Raw genomic sequence first — 13,659 nt, 5'->3', positions numbered from 1 at the left:
GCCCTTGGATAAAGCCACCCAAAAGAGGGCTTTAGGTCCACAATTTGGGAAAGCTTTATAATTTTATAATATAATTTATTATATTAAAAATATATAAAAATTAAAAAAAATAAAAATAAAAAATAATTAATAAAATTATCTATTTCTCACTTTCTTAATTATGTGTCTAATAAATCTCAATTTTCTATCACTTTCTAATTTCTAGAATACTATATTATTTTCAATCAACTAACGGTCATATGTATTTAATCATTTCCAACAACTATTTTTTTCTCACTTATTTCTCCTATTTCCAAGCAACATATTTAATGATTTCTAACAACTATTTTTTCTCCTATATATAAAATCAATTATTTCTTTTTCAATGTACAATGTCTACTTTTGAATTTTTCTTTTCTCATTTGCTTTTTTTTCCTTCTTCCTTTAATTTCAATTTTCCTCCAAAGAATATATAAGAAGTCCGTTATATTATTATCTTCATAAAGCTATGAACCTTATTTGCTGTTTGTAATAAGTATTCAATAATTAGGTACTATTGTTTTAATATTTATATACTTTTTTACTTTAATTTTTAATTTATATTGTATTGTTATATTACCTTTATTTTATGTGATAGTTGATTTATTTGAATTAAAAATTTTGATTGTTTGATTTTGTATTAGCCATTTAAAAAATATAAAAATTTTGCATTTTAAAAAGTTAGAAGAATAAAAATTTAATAATTTTTTTAATTTTAATAAAAAAATGTCTCATTGAATATTTCGTTTTAGGCTTTTGAACTTATTGAGCCGTTCCTGTAAATGCTCAAGTGTATTAAAAAGCAAAGAGTTGAATGGATTTCAATTTGTTTTTTGTTAAACCAAAGTATTATAATTTAATAAAAAATTTTATCCAAAATAAAATCAAACCATATGCAACCCTAATTACTATATGTTAATTGAAAATTTTATCCAAAATTAAATCGAATCAAATTGTATGTAGCCCTATTTTTAATATATATAAATTATTGTATCAGCCATTTCTTGAAGACTAACGCTCACATAAGTAATTAAGAGAACAAAGTTTATTAATTTTTATTCTCACTCTCTAATTACATCCGACTCCCAAAGTTGTAAGGTTAATCAATTTTGATTGTGCAAAACAGCAAATTAGACTTCTATATATATATAGCCATCAACAAGTTTACATAAACAGTAATTATTAGTTAATTACAATGATGAGCACATTGTCTTTTCTCATATGTATGAAGCAAAGCTTCTCTATCTAATATGGACCGGCAATTTTGATGGAAATTCATGCCCAATCATGCATATGTACCGAACGATGACATATGTATATAACTTAATGGATTTGCTCCCAATACTCCTAACTCTAACTATTAAGTCAATTGCTTGTAGCAAATGAAGCACAGTAAACAACTATTAGACTTCAAGTAATCGAATTCAACTAAGAACGGCCCTAATGTGTGCGGAAAGGGTTTTATTCCCTTGAATTGGAGTTGGCCACATGGGGATTTCTTCTTGCACAAGCTGATGGAAAAGGTAAATGGTATTGATACTATAACTATATTGACTAGGGAACTGAATAACCCTGTAAATCAAGCAAGTAAGCAAGCTTAATTACGGGCAGGATCGATCTTTCCTTGTGCTTAAGCTATCTTCATGAGTTAATCATGGTGAGAATTGAAGGGAATGAAGATGTGGCATGCATGGCGCATCTCTTGATCTCTAATGAATGTATATATTAGCGTAAACATATAGGAAAAGGAAAGAATGTATGGCATTGAGGATTAAGGGAAGATAATCCATGTGTGCTTAACTTTGAATGGAGGTGATCGATTATGGGATTGGCGTCACTCAATCTCAATAGAAAAAATGATAAAAAAAAAAAAAAGATATTGCTCCTCGAACAAATTAACATGGCCAAACTCAAATATGCAAAAGGGCCGGCTAAGATCAATTAATTGAAACAGAAAGAAACCTTTTATGAATCTCTCTTCCATTAAAAAGATTGTGGATGTTATCAAAACTTGATTTGCTGGACTTGCTAGCTAGCTATACCTATTAGATAATGATCAAATTAGGCTAGAGTGCCTGTTTCTTTCTCTTAGCAGTTAGCAGCAGCCAGCAATGGGAAAATATATGGATGGCATCTGATCTGCTGCTACCATGCAAATTTGCTTTAACTTGAATAATGACTAAAGAAGTGACGCATGCAAGAACCAATAATTAATGCGAGTGGTTTCTGATCTGTACATGATCGCCTTCGTTCATGAGAAACGGTACTTGTTCAAATTAGTCTAGGCTCACCATATCTAACATATATACTTCCTGAAGAAACGGATGCATCATCACATTCACATGGCTTAGCATGTTGTCTCTCTCTCTCTCTCTCTCTCTCTCTATATATATATATATATATTAAACCAAATGATTGCTTAATAGCTTATCACATGCCTCCGTACATATCATACGCAACGCTAGTACCACAAACCATGGACGTGCAAATTAATTAAAATTAGTTTGACCCTAGCTATATTATAATTAAATAGAGCAATGAAATAACATGCAGAGTCCTTCCGTATAAATAGCTCCAACCGCCAATCGTTGGATTCATCAACTGCCTCTCTCATATACTTATAGTATAATTAAATGGCGCCTAAGCTTGTTGTGTCTTGTGCAATATTATTCTACCTCCTCTTCTTCTGCGGAACTAGTTCATATGCAGCGTACAGTATCAATTTGATCAAGTATGGTGCAAAACCAGATGGAAAAACTGACTCGACCCAGCCGTTCCTCAAGGCATGGGCAGCTGCATGCAAGTCAGCTACAGCAGCCACAATTTACGTTCCGAAAGGGCGCTACTTGGTCAAGGCCGTGGTATTTAGAGGCCCTTGCAGGAACAGAATTACAGTTCAAATAGACGGCACAATTGTTGCTCCTACCGATTATCGTGCACTTGGGAACTCTGGCTACTGGATCTTGTTCATTAAGGTGAACAGCGTTTCGGTAATCGGCGGCACTCTTGATGCAAAGGGAGCTGGCTTTTGGACATGCAGGAGATCTGGAAAGAATTGCCCTGTTGGAGCACGGGTACGTTTGTTGTTTAAATAATTATTATATATACATTTTTAACTGAAGCGTCCCAAAGTTATTAGCAATTAATCAATTCAATTTGCTCGGTCCTATTGCAGTCCATAACATTCAATTGGGCTAACAACATTTTAGTCAGCGGCTTAACCTCCATCAACAGTCAGCTCACTCACTTTGTGATCAACACTTGCAACGATGTGAAGGTTCAAAACGTGAAGCTTTATGCTCCGGACCAAAGCCCCAACACTGATGGTATCCACGTCCAGTCCTCAACGGGCTTGACAATCACTGGAAGCACCCTTCAAACTGGAGACGATTGCATATCGATTGGTCCAGGCACCAGGAACCTGGTAATGACCTCCATCAAGTGTGGCCCTGGACATGGCGTAAGGTACGTACATCTGAGAGATCATTTAATTAATATATTGGGCCAACATGGATTTTGATCAGCAAGCATTAGTTGATGATAATTATCGAGTGCATTAATAGTTTGTGATTTTTGAATGCGACAGCATCGGCAGTCTCGGACGGGATCTCAATGAAGCTGGTGTTCAGAACGTGACATTGACAAATTCAGTTTTTAGTGGATCAGATAACGGGGTACGGATTAAGACATGGGCGAGACCAAGCAATGGGTTTGTGAAAAACGTTGTCTTCGACAACATCATCATGAACAATGTTAAAAACCCCATCATCATCGATCAAAATTACTGTCCCAGCAATCAAGGTTGTCCTAGTCAGGTATGGCATACATGTATACATAACTTGATCTTCTGAAGATATCGTTTTAGTTAAATTTAAGTGTAGGTTTTGAGTTCATTATTTAACTTTTTCTATGGCCACCTTGATTAATTAACAGAGCTCAGGAGTGAAGATTAGCGGAGTGACATACAAAAACATAAGAGGAACATCTGCAACGCAGGAAGCAGTTACATTTGATTGCAGCCGTAGCAGTCCATGCAGGGGGATCACTCTACATGACATAAAGCTCACATACATGAATAAAGCAGCTACGTCGTCCTGCAAAAACGTAGGGGGAACCAGCAGAGGAGTAGTTGTGCCCAAGAGCTGCTTATAATTACTTTGTTGTATACTAGTAAACTTATGTAAGCTGTTAGGATCGGTAGTAGGTTCGCACTCGGCATGGAAGCAATTATTAAAACTTACATGGTTTGAGTGTTGTGTTCCTTTTCATTGTTCCATGGTTTTTAAGGGCGAAGCAGTCAAAGGAAGAAAGCGCGGTTAGAGCTTTTTGTGGGATAGGCTGCATATTTAGAACTGGGCCAAGTTTACCGACAAGGTAAGAAGCAGGTGCTTCATCGGGCTCTAGAATTCATATCATACCTTCATATCTTGGTCTCAGGGCCACAATGAAAGAGAAAAGTGGAAGATGGTGGGAGGGAGCGAGGCCCACTTTGACAGATTGTTGTTGGCCCAGTCCTCAAATCTATATCATACAGAAAGTAATAAACCTTGTTTGTGTCGATTTCGATGCTTATTTATTAACATTAATGCGACAATTCAACCTGAAAGATGTATTGGGCCACAGCTTTTATGTGGTAGGAACAATTAATTTTTATACTCACTAATGGTAAGATGTGCCACTTAGGGTAAAAACACAAGTATTTGGATTTGGGGAATGGCTGCGTCAAAGTTGGACTGACAGCAATAGTAATAAAATAGACATTAGGAATATTTTTCCATATTAGGATGTAGAGTAGAGGTGTCAATATGAGTTGGTCCGGTTTGGCTCAAGTTATTGTGAGTTGAGAAAATATGAAATGGGTTAGATCAGTTCATTTTTTACATGAGCTATCAAAATTTCAACTCAACCCACTCTTTCCTAGCCCATAGATCGAGTTCGGTCAACCCCTTTCTTTTTTTTTAAAAAAAAATTATTTTTATAATTCTACTTAATAAATTTTTTATCAATAAATTTGTTCTATAATTTAATCTATAATTGAATATAAAAACATGTTATAAACAAATAAATTATGTCAAATATAATTAAACAAATATAATATATAAATAAAGTTTAAATCTTTAACACAAATTACCATCCCATAAATATAAGTATATAACTAAATAATAAAAACTTCAAAATTCATTTCTATCCTCCTCAATTCTCATCCTCAAGTAAAATATTTAAATCTTATTTAGACTGCAATGATATCTTAAGGTCTGAATCATTATCAATTTATCATTTAATATATATTACCATAAAAGAAAAAGAGATAATAAGTTTTAATCTAAACTAAAATTATTAATTTAACAAGTAAAGATTAAAGACATTGAAATATATAAAATAAGAAATACCATTAGTAGCTAAATTATTAATTTTATATAATTAAATATATAAAATTATTAAATTAATTAAAAAAAAATTTTTTACTCACAAGGTTAACTCGTCTCAACCCACTGATTAGATGGGTTGACTCATTTAGACTTGATTTTAATGTTGATCTAAATTGTCAGACCCGATCCATCTCATACTTAATAAAAAAAAACCGATTTAATAGATTAGACTCATTTTAACAAGTCTAATGTAGAGTAGTCGTAGATACATACCATGAATCCATGACCAATTATCCGTCCATGTAAATCTCTGGCGAAATTAATTTATATAGTATTAAGAAATAGAGAGAGTGTAGTAAAAATGGAGTTGCATGCGTATCAGTCCAAAATTCGTGAATGATGAGCCCTCAGTCCGCAGCCTAGTAATTTGTGTTTGTCTGACAACGCGTGGTTAATGCTTTGCTTTGCCCCCACCGTCCACCACTGCTCCGTTTCTTAATTTGCGTCTCTTAATTGTTTATTAATTACTTGATTTCTCTGCACTTGATCATATTTTTCTTCTGTATCATCATCTCATTGAATACCAAGTATACTATTACTTGAAAGAGTTTGATTGTATTTGACTTCAATGCATCAAACAGCGTTCAGCCGAATATATGATAATTCACATTAAATTTTAGGTAAATGTCAATTCTTCCCATATTTTAACAACGTCGGTTACCTGCAATAGTCTAATCATACTATACACATATATAACTATAAAATAACATTAAAATAATGACTCTTGTTCCTTTTTGTTATTTCTCTCTCTCTGTAATGTACACGTTATTTATATATACTACAACGTATACAGTATGATAGGGCTTCAAGCTTTTGAAAAGATTGAAGCTGCAGCTTCCGAGTGCAGCAGTTGTGAATGTCTTTGAATTTTGGTTGAACTCTTTATTATTATTATTATTATTATTATTATATAAATGATTTTAACAGACAGTGATATTAATGATAACGCACTAGAATCAACTATCAGAGGAAAGAAAAAGTAGCAGTGGGAGCATATGACCTGATCTCCGACTTGACGACGAAGATCGCAAGTTTGACCCTGTCCAATCATATCAGATTAATTAATAAAGACAAAACAAGTGGGGCCTGTTCTAGAAATTACAGGACCCTTGTTGCAGCTGGTTTCACTATGATTCAAGTTTTGGATTATACAAATCTATGGCCAACAACTTTATTTCGCAATTAAGCTCTATCATGCACATTCACATCATCACACGGGCATCCCATTTTCTTCTCATTTCATATTCAAAACCATATTTTTCTTATATCAGAAAGGGAACCAAGAAAGAAAGATAAACTGTAACTAACGATATATTCAACATTGTTCTCCTTCTAGATTCCCATTAGGGCGGTGCAAGTGACTTTACAAAATCAGGAATCTCAATGATTTCTCTCCCTAATTATTAAGAAAAGAAAAAAAGAATTTATGCTACTTTAATTTGGGCTATCGATACAATTCCATCTTATCTTTGTCAAGAAGAGAAAAAACAAAAATTAATCAAATAATTAATAATATAGCTATGAACAATTAATGACATGCAGCAGTGGTTTATAATGGATGCTATATGCTAGTAAATCTTTAGAAAACAGGAGATACTGAATGGGGTGGAGATGTTATCCTTGAAGTTTAGATTCTTGTCCCAAATTGTCTGCCACAAACTCCTGTAACAACAGTTATAAAAAGAAAAGAAAGAAAAAAAAAACAGGAGAAAGAAGATGGATAAACCAATAAAAAAAGGTATGAAATTCACACATTTGTGATAAATTTTATAACCATTCCGGCAAGTCTAGTTCGCAGAATAGATAAAAATAGAATAAAATAATTATTATGTAGAAATAGAATGAGATGAAAATAGAATAGAATAAGTAATACGTAGTTTGTCATGATGAATGGAATCAAGCAAGAATAATTATTATGACTTATTACAGAGTTTGGTTGGTAACAATAACTTTGAAATAAGAAAAGAATAGAAAATAAAAAAATAAAAATACCCTTTATTATATATATAATTTTTTATTTTTATTTTATTTTTTAAATATTAATAATTTATAATTAATTAAAATATTAATAATTAATAATTTAAATATCAATAATTTAGTATAATTTAATTATTAATATTTTATTTTATAATTTAATATTGTTATGATTAAAATATTAATAAATTTTTATTTTTTATTTATACTCATTAAAAATTTAATATATTAATAATTTAATAAATAAAACATTAATAATTTAAAATATTAATATTATAATATTTTAATCATATTAATACTAATAATATTTAAATTATATATAAAATATTAATATTTTAAATTTTATAAATAATTTTTTTTTCTTCTTCATATGCTGATCGTCGAAAAGGCGACCAGTGTATTAAAACGTCAATCTGGCATACCATATGGTCAGATCTGGCCACTACGGTGCCAAATCAGCTCTTCCCTGTGATTGGATCTGGTCGTGGAGTGCTAGATCCAATCATGGGATCTGGTTGGGAAGCACCAGACCTAGTGCTTCCTACTGCCAAATCTGGCCTCAAAGGCCAAATCTAGCTGGATCTTCTTTTGAATCTTCCCATTGCCAGATCTGATGGACGGGTGAGAGAGCAGCTGAGAGAGAGGGGAAGACGGGTGAGAAGAGGGGAAGACGGACAGGGTGAGAGAACAGTTGAGAGAGAGAAGGGGTAGACAAGGGAAGATGGGTTGAGAGAGGAGAAAGAGAGAAAAAAAATTAAAACTTTTTATATGAGACAAAGTTGTGATTTTATAAATCTATTGAGAGTATTTTAATTATTAAACATTTCAAACTTATTTCATGAGTCACGAAATATATAAAACCAAAGAAGGCATAGGTATTACCCATTTCAAAGTTAAATTCAAGTTGACAGAATTACTATACTTGAGGAATTTCTATTCCTCATTTTATTTGACAACCAAATAAGAGAATAAGATTTGCATGAGAATAAAAGGAAAATAGCATAGTTATTTTCCGTACCAAACGCCACCATTAGTGACTCAAAGCATTAAAGCAATGAAAAAGGGCATTGTGGTGGGGTGATTCTGGCAAGGAAAGCAATACTTTAGTATGTAACCTGTAACAGTCAGTAGGACGGTCGGTGTGACTCCATGATTGATGGCTTGTTTTGTATGGTATTGTTTGTTTTGTGATGGTGGTAGGCAGGCGCTTAGCTTAATGCCCTTTTCCCCAAAAAGCTTATTCTATTTCTGCACATTGTGGGGGCGCCAATTGCATCGCAGCCCCATCGCCATTATTTCCCCACCCCACCTGTCATTTTGTTGTGTACTCCTAATTAGTGTCCTCTACAAGACCAGACAACATTGGCGGCTATATCCAATTGCAAGGCAACGGGAATAGGAACCAAACCAAAGCCCTTACCGCTTTCGTTTTGTTAAGATTATTACCAGGATCCTTGTCTGCAGGTGAATGAGTAAATTTAATCTGATCATTAGTAATTCAACAGTATTAAGTATATTTGTATTTTCCTTTGAATTAAATGGAAGGTACAGGTCAAAATCTTCGTGGTGAATATAGAAAGCAGATTAGTAAATGAAATTCAAAGACAGCGTTGTCAACTTTTGGTAAGTTGAGATAAGCACCTTATTTATTCTGAGTTCATCGCAAGCAGCTGGCAGGGGACAAATACCACTAGTACAACTCTAGTAATATCTTCAAGTTGAAAACAGAGGAAAACATAGTGAGAAAAACAGAAGCGTTAAAACTTTAACTGGTAAAAAAAGCAATATATGTGCTTGCACTAGAAAAGTTGGTGGTATTTAAATGGAAAAGCGTGGTTGGTTACTGGTAGCTGTTATTTCTTTTTCTAATGGCACACCTCTCACTCCTACCTCTCTGGTGGCTCTGATAGAATAAAATACAAAGTTCGATCTGCTGATTTTCTTTGAGAAATCAATTTTCAGAGAGGATTTCTCAACTTTGGGATTTCATTTATTGCATCAATCTCCATGTTTTGAGCTTCAAATCAAAGGTATTGAGCATCACTCACCATCATGTCTTGTCTTTGTATGAAACCGTGTAAAGGGTCCGTTTTTAATAGATCATCACTAGTGCACTGCTTCTGGGTTATTTTTGGTTTGGCTTAGAATAAGCTTTTCGTTTAAAGAATTCAACTTTTTACCACGAGGAATATTTTTCTGTTTTGGATATTACTGCTGAAGGTTGTATCCGTCTTTCAAAAGCCTGGGAAACTGGGTTTCTTCTAGTTATAGGAAAGGAAAGTGATTTTATATAGGGAAATTTTGGGCAATCAGTTTGTCAATCATGGGGATATAGAGATACTTGTGTGGGATAGGAGTTCCCAGAACTAGGACCCAAAACAAGAGCTTCAGATTCGCTTCTGATCATGGAGAAAAGTCCATAATTTGTGGTTCTGAAATAAGCCAAGGTTTTCAAACAACATAAAGGAGAGTTGTTGATAACTCCGTGAGATACTGCATTCGATCATGGAAAAACAGCAGAGTTTTCATGCTGTAACGACAGAAAAACAGTCATCTTCTCAAGGATGCATGGAGAAGCAGCAAAGTTTTAAACAGTCTACCGCTCGAGGAGTGGTGGAAAAGCAATTAAGTTTTCGTGGTGTTACAAATGACAGACAGCCCAGTGGTCATGGATTGATGGTAAAACAGAAGAGTTTTCGGGGCGTTATGGAGAAGCAGAAGAGCTTTCGTGTGGTAATGGAGAGGCAGCTGAGCTTCATTGGCGCAGGTGAACGCAGGAAGAATAGGGAGTCTCCAGGAAAAAGGGGTGATTCGCCTCTTCATTTGGCAGCAAGAACAGGGAATTTATCTAGAGTTAGGGAGATTCTTCAGAACTCTGATGGTCCTAATGCCAAGGAATTTTTGGCCAAACAAAACCTAGAAGGGGAAACTCCCCTTTATGTTGCAGCAGAGAATGGTCAAGCTGTTATTGTTGCAGAGATGTTGAAACATATGGATCTTGAGACTGCATCCATCACTGCCCGGAACGGCTATGATCCATTCCATGTCGCAGCCAAGCAGGGTCATGTTGGTACGAGTTCACTGATCTACATTTTGTGTTTCATATTCCTCATTCCTTTAGAAGTAACATTTTAAGAATGGGGCCATCAGTAGGTGTGATAGAATTTCTAAGTTTGTATATTTGCAAACAACTTCTGTAATCTCTTGTGCACTGTCCTTATCTTTGTGAAATTTATTGAGATACTAACCTTAGACATGTACGTGATTTCTATGATGCTATAGCTTGCTAAACACAGATTGTAGCCCATCCAGGGGCTTGGTTCTTCCTTTGTGAGTCCATTTCCATTCTTAATTTTCTTTTCTGGTAATTTGCTTGTGATAGTAGGATACCTGAAATTTACTTATTCCATTTTACATTTGATAAAAGACTTAAACTCTTTCTTGCTGATCAGTTGGCTCCTACATGCAGCATTTTATAATGACGTTCCCTTTTTTTGTTCTTATAATTCTCACGCCCACTTTGCCCAAACAATCCTTTTTTTTTGTTTATCAGTTTCTGAAATTGTTTTGACCAAAACATTCTTGCAGAAGTGCTAGAGGAACTTTTGGGTACCTTCCCGAACTCGGCCATGACTACAGATTTATCTTGTACAACTGCCCTACACACAGCCGCTGCAAAAGGGCACATTGATGTAGTCAATCTTCTTCTAGAAACTGACTCAGACCTTGCTAAGATAGCAAGGAACAATGGTAAAACTGTCCTCCATTCAGCAGCAAGGAATGGGCACTTGGAAGTAGTGAAATCCTTGCTTAGCAAGGATCCTAGTACTGGTTTTAGGGTAGACAGAAAGGGCCAAACTGCACTACATATGGCTGTGAAAGGTCAAAATGAGGAGATAGTGCTGGAATTGTTGAAACCTGATCCCTCAGTTTTGGGTTTGGAAGATAATAGAGGAAATACTGCATTGCATATCGCAATAAAGAAGGGCCATACTGAGGTGCTTTCTTATTCATTATCTTTTATTGTAGATAATTTTCAAAATTATCTATTAATAACTGCTACGGTTAAATGAAAGTAAGTGCTAGGTTCTTCAGCCCCATTTACAATAAAACGTAGTATCTCTAGGTTGTTGGCTAAACTTGTGCAAAAAAAAAAATGTAATTCAGAATTCAGTGCATGAAGATAGATATCTTGTTTGGTTTTTTTATTTTGAGTCCTCACTTGGAAAACCTTCTCTGACTGATTATGGAATTTTTCAGTTGTATTATGTAAGTAGTGTATTCCGAAACATGATCTTCCACCAATTGGTTATAAAGTTTGTATTCACTTGCTGTGCAGATTGTACGTTGTTTGTTATCAGTTGAGCGTATAAACATCAACGCGACAAACAAGGCAGGGGAAAGCCCACTTGACCTTGCAGAAAAAATGGGAACCCCTGAACTTGTCTCGATCTTAAAGGAAGCAGGAGCAACCAATTCTAAGGACCATGGAAAGCCCCCAAATGCAGCAAAACAACTAAAGCAAACTGTCAGTGACATAAAACATGATGTCCAGTCCCAGCTCCAACAAACTCGTCAGACTGGTTTCAGGGTGCAAAAGATTGCAAAGAGACTAAAGAAACTCCACATTAGCGGCCTAAACAATGCTATAAACTCCGCAACTGTCGTTGCTGTTCTCATTGCGACTGTTGCTTTCGCTGCCATCTTTACTGTTCCCGGACAGTATGTTGAGGATATGAAAGAGGGGGTTTCACTTGGACAAGCTCATATAGCTAACAAGACACCATTTATTGTCTTCTTTGTCTTTGACAGCCTCGCATTGTTCATCTCCTTGGCTGTTGTCGTTGTCCAGACATCGGTGGTTGTCATTGAACAGAAGGCAAAGAAGCAACTTGTGTTTGTAATTAACAAGCTCATGTGGCTGGCGTGCCTTTTCATTTCAGTTGCATTTATTTCTCTGACATATGTGGTGGTGGGGAAACAGTCTAGATGGCTTGCTGTGTGTGCGACTGTAATTGGCAGCTCAATCATGCTTACTACAATTGGCTCGATGTGTTATTTTGTCATTTTACATAGAATGGAGGAGTCAAAGTTGAGGAGTATAAGGAAGGCTGAGAGTCGTTCCCGTTCTTTCTCCATGTCTATGGCTTCAGATCCTGAGATCCTGAATAGTGAATATAAAAGGATGTATGCGCTTTAAGCCCTGGAGGAATTGACCGTGTAGAGATCAAAGCCATGGCCTTTTGTTCCATCAGCTGCTTGAGCTCTAGTAGTTATTATGAATTGTATGTACTTGGCTCAAGTATTCCATATTCTAGTGAGTATGAAGAGTTGAAATAATTACTTGGATTGATCAATCGAAGGAAGATAGCATCTGGACTGCCATCTTGTTGCTGGTGGCTGAAATGTTCTTTTGCATGAGGGCTTCATTGCAAGGGGCGACTTGGGTTACTAGTTTTCACTTGGATCTGGAGCTGAATTTGCATTTTAGACCTTTAGCAGATTCGGCTGAAGACCAAGAATTGTAAACAAAGATCATGTAATCGTGAGCTTGGTTTCAAGTTCATAATATAATCTCCATTTTCTGATCTTCATATAGTTAGTATAGAAGAGCCTATCCTGATGGCATTGTTCTGGGCTATACGTTGAGTACTTGGAATTTATACATGACCAGCTTGTTGGACCTTGCCGAAGAGAAATTGACCAGTTATTAAGGAGAACAGCTTATAAACATATGTTTTTATCTATCTTATTAGATGTTTCCGCTGTGTCTGCATTATGTTCCAGAAGAACCCTCAGAGGCTTAGATGAAGCAGGAAACAAGGTCTTACAGCTATGGAAATATTGATTTGTTCTTACAGTCTAAAGCTTTGACCAACAGGAGACGTGCGATGTTTGAGCTTGAGTGTACCCTGTTAACATTGATGTTAAAGCACGTAATCAGGGAGTCGTCTAGGAGTATTAATTCTTATACAAACAACAGAGAAAGAAAAAGGGTCGGCTCCAACTCCAAGCATATCTCACCAGCTTATAAAAATGACTAGGAATTTGTACGCATTAAAAAAATATTACTAATTGAGACAACCAACCAGCTTATCACTTCCTGCTTGTTACAGTTTTTAATAAGTTTTTTTTTTTAAATGGGTTTTATGTATAACATGTTTTTGACAATAGATCTCTTCATAATTTTAACTGTTTTTAGTAAAGAGATTTAAAATTTAGATAAAATTATCTTTAA

At 35.0% G+C, this 13,659-nt stretch overlaps 2 protein-coding genes across 2 annotated transcripts; both read left to right on the top strand.

Moving 5' to 3' along the window:
• On the top strand, positions 2,652-4,560 carry LOC18597408 (polygalacturonase). Its single transcript, XM_007026441.2, has 4 exons — positions 2,652-3,092; positions 3,194-3,483; positions 3,605-3,833; positions 3,952-4,560. Exons 1-4 carry the CDS (start codon positions 2,652-2,654, stop codon positions 4,168-4,170), a joined length of 1,179 nt encoding a protein of 392 aa, XP_007026503.2. The 3' UTR covers positions 4,171-4,560.
• Positions 9,223-13,173, top strand: LOC18597407 (ankyrin repeat-containing protein At5g02620). Its single transcript, XM_007026439.2, has 3 exons — positions 9,223-10,491; positions 11,010-11,419; positions 11,761-13,173. Exons 1-3 carry the CDS (start codon positions 9,927-9,929, stop codon positions 12,619-12,621), a joined length of 1,836 nt encoding a protein of 611 aa, XP_007026501.2. The 5' UTR covers positions 9,223-9,926; the 3' UTR covers positions 12,622-13,173.

Source organism: Theobroma cacao, chromosome 5 (genome assembly GCF_000208745.1).
Source record: "Theobroma cacao cultivar B97-61/B2 chromosome 5, Criollo_cocoa_genome_V2, whole genome shotgun sequence".
In the NCBI taxonomy this organism is placed as follows: Eukaryota; Viridiplantae; Streptophyta; class Magnoliopsida; order Malvales; family Malvaceae; genus Theobroma; species Theobroma cacao.
This window is presented reverse-complemented; position numbering and strand designations above follow the sequence as displayed.

Bases quoted from the DNA above. Each gene is read 5' to 3' on its own strand.
- LOC18597407 (XM_007026439.2), top strand. From the start codon at position 9,927: ATGGAAAAACAGCAGAGTTTTCATGCTGTAACGACAGAAAAACAGTCA. The intron at 10,492-11,009 runs GTACGAGTTCAC...ACATTCTTGCAG, and splicing joins AGCCAAGCAGGGTCATGTTG to AAGTGCTAGAGGAACTTTTG. The intron at 11,420-11,760 runs GTGCTTTCTTAT...CTTGCTGTGCAG, and splicing joins TAAAGAAGGGCCATACTGAG to ATTGTACGTTGTTTGTTATC.
- LOC18597408 (XM_007026441.2), top strand. From the start codon at position 2,652: ATGGCGCCTAAGCTTGTTGTGTCTTGTGCAATATTATTCTACCTCCTC. The intron at 3,484-3,604 runs GTACGTACATCT...TGAATGCGACAG, and splicing joins GGCCCTGGACATGGCGTAAG to CATCGGCAGTCTCGGACGGG. The intron at 3,834-3,951 runs GTATGGCATACA...ATTAATTAACAG, and splicing joins ATCAAGGTTGTCCTAGTCAG to AGCTCAGGAGTGAAGATTAG.